The sequence below is a fragment of the Eucyclogobius newberryi genome, unplaced genomic scaffold (assembly GCF_026437365.1).
Source record: "Eucyclogobius newberryi isolate DKJ021-1_F unplaced genomic scaffold, fEucNew1.0.hap1 SCAF_15, whole genome shotgun sequence".
Taxonomy (NCBI): Eukaryota; Metazoa; Chordata; class Actinopteri; order Gobiiformes; family Gobiidae; genus Eucyclogobius; species Eucyclogobius newberryi.
Genome location: NW_027315779.1, coordinates 31,990,011 through 31,996,237, shown reverse-complemented (window position 1 = coordinate 31,996,237; position 6,227 = coordinate 31,990,011). Strand labels below are relative to the sequence as shown.

The following is a 6,227-nucleotide window of genomic DNA, read 5'->3' as shown; positions in this document are numbered from 1 at the left end:
GGGGAGGGCGGGGGAGGGTGAGGGGGGATGATGACGCGTGCTTGCCTCCACCGCCCGTCAGTTTGGAGATTGGAGGAAAGGAGATAGTCTGTAATATAGCTAAACACTGCGGGAATCAATCAAAAAAACACTCTGGACATTTATGAAGCACAAATAGCAATGTAAGAAGGTTAAAAGCTCTGAAAAATCGATTTAGCATGTTATGGGACCTTTAATATCCACACAAGGGGAAATTTCGTTGTTACAACGCAGTAGATACAGGGGGAAAGGACAGATTATAGGAAGTTTCGAAAAAACACTCTTAATAGAAGAACTCTTATGAACAAAACAAAAAACTCTTATTTACAAAACTCCTCTCCGATCTTAATAGGGAATGGAGGGGGGGAAATAAAATAGATAAATAAAAAGATAAAGATAAAAAAATAAGATAATAATAAAATAATAATAATAATAATAAAATAAAGTAAAAATAGCTAGCATAAGACTAGGTAATACTAATAGTAAGTAAGTAAACAAAATCAAACAAAATAAAGCACTCTTATTTACATCAGTTGTATGCACATGAATATGGCCTTAATTGCTTGTGAGTATGACAGTAATTGCACATGAATATGACAGTATTGCACATGGTTAATTCAGTATTGCACATGAATATGACAGTATTGCACATGGTTAAATCAGTATTGCGCATGAATATGACAGTATTGCACATGGTTAAATCAGTATTGCACATGTTCAGGGCTAGCAGTATTTGTAATATTGCAGAGGCGTATTGAAATTCACGGATACAAGCAGTTGAATTGAGTTTCCTCCTCGAGAGGAGCCAGCTGAACATTCAAGGGGATTGATATTGAAATCTGGGCAGTCACTCTACTGATGACTTTAAGGGTAAATGGGAAAGAGAGGGGCACTTTGTTCTGGATGATGAAGAGTGGGAAAGTATTATAAGATTCTAATGGACATCCATAATGTGGAAAAAAATATCTTCTGCTGCTGTCAAACTCTACAACAAAAACTGTTAACCCTCATAATCATGTGCAATTCTGTCATAATCATGTGCAATTCTGTCATAATCATGTGCAATACTGTCATAATCATGTGCAATACTGTCATAATCATGTGCAATACTGTCATAATCATGTGCAATTCTGTCATAATCATGTGCAATTCTGTCATAATCATGTGCAATACTGTCATAATCATGTGCAATTCTGTCATAATCATGTGCAATTCTGTCATAATCATGTGCAATTCTGTCATAATCATGTGCCATTCATAATGTCAATCATCCTGGTGCATTTTGTGTCTGCTCTTGTCTCTCTAGTTGTGTTTCTCTTTCACTGTGTTTGTTTTTACATGTTCTTAAATTTGAAAATAAAACACAACACAAAGCACTATTTCCTCACAATTTTGGATTGTGTTCACTTCAGTTCTTTTTCTATTTGATTTGTCTTTAAACAAAAGGTAACACACTGTATCACCTGTTATGACCTAATATACATGTGCAGAGGTAGTAAAAGAGACCTCCCGCCCTAAGATAAGTGTCTGAGTTTCCGGTCTTGATTGAGTATGACCCTCGGATGAGTGTGGAAACGTTTGGTTTTTTCCTAAAAACAGAGTCCAGACGATACAACTGAATCTTTTTCTGTAATGGAACACTCCTGGACCAATGAGGGATTACACCCACATTTAGATAAGGGCCTTTTAATTGTATTTTCCATGGGGCCAAATTTTTTGAAGGGCCCTTTTCTGAGGACGTACTACAAAACTGCACTTAAACTGCGTCTAAAAACATCAGCCAGCTTTGTGACAGCCAATAAGAAGTCAAATGATGATCTTTGAGATCCCTGGTCTTGCTTGTATTGACACTCATCTCTGAGCAGAGTTATGTTCACAGGGGCCACAGGGGCCACAGGGGCCACAGGGGCCACAGGGGCCACAGGGGCCACAGGGGCCACAGGGGGGCAGTCACAGGTCACAGTGTTTGTGCTGGACTCACAAATCTTTACCTTCAGACAAACACACTCAAACCATCTTTGGTCATATTTCTATATTATCAACTTCTTTTTTTTGCACATAAACCTCTCCATATAAAACAGTAATGCACCAAAAACATTTTTGCATGGATTGACATAGAGTCAATTTTGCTCAAATCGTCCACTTCACACTTTTGCTCAGGAACGTTTGAGACTATACGATGGCTGAGTAAAAATATGCATCATATATTCAAAGTTTATACATGTATGCGTAGAGTAGAAGTAGATGAGATCTGGGTTTTTAAAGTAAGAATAAATATGAATCTATGTGGATTTTATGACCATTTAAACATGAGAACCATCGCTAAGGTGACAAAAGTGACTTTTTTTAGGTGACCAGAGGGTTAAACATCTTGAACAGAATCTGAACCAGGACTATAAAAAGACAATAACATCCGATATTAGATTACTGAATAACTGAGCTCACATAGTGCACCAAGGACCAACTCACATTACCAGGCAGATCAGATGAATGGAAAAGTGCATTACTGAGCTTCTGCTGCACCAACACCGTGTTCTGACATGGTTTTAGATCAGGATTTTCCCATTTCCCATTTTGTTTAGATATTGCTTCAAATGTAGGTTATTATTCCACACTTTCGTAATTTTTTTTAAATTTTCATGGAACTTTCCGTTTGAGAAAAAAAGCACAATCACAAAGAACATAATGAACATGTCATTATAAATATTTACATTTTGCTCATGTTTTTAGCATCCTAAAACGTTATATACTTTACACGAAAAAAACAAAAGTCAATCACTTTTCCCCGGGTGTCAGCAGGATAGAAGCAGGACCCCGGGCCCCGGACCCCGGACCCCGGACCCCGGACCCCGGACCCCGGACCCCGGACCCCGGACCCCGGACCCCGGACCCCGGACCCCGGACCCCGGACTGTGCTTTTGGAGAGAGATGACTTCTCTTAATATCGTCACTAAGATTCATCCCATCAAGGAGCCATGTCAGAACAACGCTTTGGAGCAGAAGTGTTTCTCTGCAGGCCACTGTGTTTAGAAGAGATTCTCGCCCTTCGAGGCAACTGCTGTTGAGATTTTGGGCGTTACAAAAATGAATTGAGTTTCTGAAAGGTCTAAATCTCCTACTGTATATTTTTAATTGCATTATGAGCTGTGTCCTGTAGAAGGTGAGCGCGTGCCGGGCCGTACCGTGTGTGAAGAGCGTCCTGATGCGCAGGTAGCTGCTGCTCAGGCGGATGATGGAGGCCTTGTCCAGCTGAGAGGTGATGGCCGCGGGCAGCGGCAGCAGCTTGGCCAGCGCGTACAGTTCTCCGTTCTCCTTCTCCCGCCGCGTCTTTGCAGCGTTCTTGGACCTTTCCTTCATTTCAGCTCCACGTTCACGCGCGTCCTGCCAACGTGTGTGAGAAAACCCGCGGTCCGAGGTTTCAAGAGGAGTGGAGCTCCTCTGAGGGGCGCCGGGCCCCTCTGCCCGAGCCGGGGGCGTGGAGTGGGCAGTAGACAGTATTCACTCCTGTGCCGTCCCACTCGGGTAATAAATAAATAATAATAATAATCTCGTCCTATCCTCCATCCCACCAATGTCCCGCTCTCGTGTGGCTATTTTGATTGCAATTTAAAGGGAATAATGTGCAGTAAAGCCCAATGAAAGCTGCATTATCCGACGCTACACTGCGCGTGTTGAGCACTCAGCTCCCGGAGAAAACGTTTCTTGTCCCGGGTTTAATATCAAAATGCACCGCGCGGAGCCGCAGCCAGAGCGGTGCTGCAGGCCGCGGCCTTCAGGCAGACTCTGCACTGAACTTACAACTTCATCTCCATCTCCATCATCATCATCATCATCATCATCATCATAATCTCCATCATCATCATCATCATCATCATCAGGCAGACTTAGATTATAAGAGACACTATAAGAGACGTGTTGAGTAAGTTTAGATGAGGAGCCAGAGCAGGTTCCCCATGACGAGGCCCCATGACGAGGCCCCTGCACCACACGATGTATCGGCCTAAATGAGACAGTTCTACAGCAAATACTCTGCTTCAAAGTCCAATAACACTTTGTGACACATTGAATTTTTCCACACTGAATTAAAAAAATATTTTAATCAATTTCAATTCAAGACAATCATATGTTTACTTGATTGGATGTATATAAAAAAAAAACCCGATTCATGTCATTCAAATGTAAAAAAAGTTGTTACATAAATAAATAAACACTGTGCAGAGACAGAAATAGTAAAATACATTTATATTGATGACATTGTTTTGGTAAATCAACAAAAACATCAGAACAGCAGCGAAACATGGAAATTTGACTAAAATAAATGTTCCAACAAGTTTAAAAACATCACAGTATTTAAACATGTTTAATGTAAAAGTCCAACAATAATGACATCACTCACTTTAGTCAGAGCATCTCCCTGACCAGCAGCTCATGTCTCCTCCTGCCTCGCTCCTCTCTCCTTAACTTGTCTCCTCCTGCCTTGCTCCTCACCTCCTCTCTCCTCTTGCCTCATTCTTCTGCTCCTCTCCTCCTACCTGTCTCCTTTACTGTCCCCTCCTGCCTCGCTCCTAGTCTCCTGGGTCTCCTCCTCCATCACTCTTCAGCTCCTTCCAATGTTTCCTCCTGCCTCGCTCCTCTCTCCTTGACTTGTTTCCTCCTGCCTTGCTCCTCAGCTGCTCTTTCACTCCTTGCTATGTCTCCTCCTTCCTCACTCCTCACTCCCCACCATTTCTCCTCTTGCCTCGCTCTTTGCCGTTTCTCTTCCTGCCTCACTTTTCAGCTCCTTCCCGTGTCTCCTCCTTCCTCGCTGCTCAGCTCCTCTCTCGCTCCTCGCCATGACTTCTGCCTTGCTCCTCATCTCCTGTGTCTCCTTCTGCATCGCTCTCCAGCTCCTCTCTCCTCCTGCCTCGCTCCTCGTCTCCTGTTTCTCCTTTAGTATTGCTCTTCAGCTCCTTCCCATGGCTCCTCCTGCCTCACTCTTCAGCTCTGCTCACTGCTCGCTGTGTCTCCTGGCTCCTTGGCTCCTCTCTCCTTGCCTCCTCTCCTCCTGCCTCACTCCTCGACTCCCCATACTCACTGCGTCTCCCCATACCTAGCTCCTTGGCTCCTTCCTCGTAGTGTCTCCTCCTGCCTTGCTCCTTGGCTCCTCTCTCCTTACCACTCTTCAACTGCTCTCTCCTTCCTTGGCTGCTCTCTCCCGCTGCCTCTCTCCTCTCTCCTTGCTTTGTCTCCTCATGCCTCGCTCCTCAGCTCCTCTGCTCCTCTCTCTACTAGTCTCGCTCCTCAGCTTGCCTTTTCTCCAGCCTCGCTCATCACACGGCTATCCACAAGTTGGACAAAAATCCAATCAAAGGTGTGAGTCACTGAGGCCTGCAACAACCTTATGCAGCCTTTTGGTCTGGTCTGGAAACGCCTCAAATGCTTCCTATGATCCATGGGTTTCATGACGCAGTGCTGATAATTATCAAAATATCCCCAGGGAATAGATTTCTTTTCACTTACGACCATTCCTTGATCCAGCATTTTCAGAATAAGTCTGACGAGTTGCCTTACAGGTCGGCAGGCTGTAACTCTCCTGTTGTTGAGGGCAGGGTCATCTGGAGCAACAAGTGGGTGTTAAAGCTTCAAGGTCATTTGGATCTGGGCCGGCTGTTTATTATTGACTCCCACTCATAGCATTGTGAGGCCCTACTCGTCAATATGTTACTATGATTATCATCCATCCATCCATCTTCTGCCGCTTTATCCGGGGCCGGGTCGCGGGGGCAGCAGTCTGAGCAGGGACTCCCAGATTTCCTTCTCCCCAGACACTTCCTCTAACTCCTCCGGGGGATCCCGAGGCGTTCCCAGGCCAGCCGAGAGACATAGTCTCTCCAGCGTGTCCTGGGTCTTCCCCGGGGCATCTTCCCGGTGGGACATGCCTGAAACACTTCCCGAGGGAGGCGCCCAGGAGGCATCCGGAACAGATGCCCGAGCCACCCCAGCTGGCTCCTCTCGACGTGGAGGAGCAGCGGCTCTACTCCGAGCTCCCCCCGTGTGGCCGAGTTCCTCACCTTATCTCTAAGGGAGCGCCCAGCCACCCGGCGGAGGAAACTCATTTCGACCGCTTGTATCCGCGATCTTGTTCTTTCGGTCACTACCCAAAGCTCATGACCATAGGTGAGGGTAGGAACGTAGACCGACCGGTAAATAGAGAGCTTTGCCTTTCGGCT

At 45.2% G+C, this 6,227-nt stretch overlaps 1 protein-coding gene across 1 annotated transcript in view; it reads right to left on the bottom strand.

Annotated features, from left to right (window-relative positions):
* The window catches only part of LOC140360252 (single-minded homolog 2), a 24,321-nt gene extending 20,946 nt beyond the window's left edge, over positions 1 to 3,375 (bottom strand). The window contains exon 1 of the mRNA XM_072445460.1: positions 3,201 to 3,375. Within this exon, the coding sequence (XP_072301561.1) occupies positions 3,201 to 3,375 (175 nt within the window). The remainder of the gene's footprint in view (positions 1 to 3,200) is intronic.
* Between the last annotated feature and the right edge of the window lie 2,852 nt (positions 3,376 to 6,227).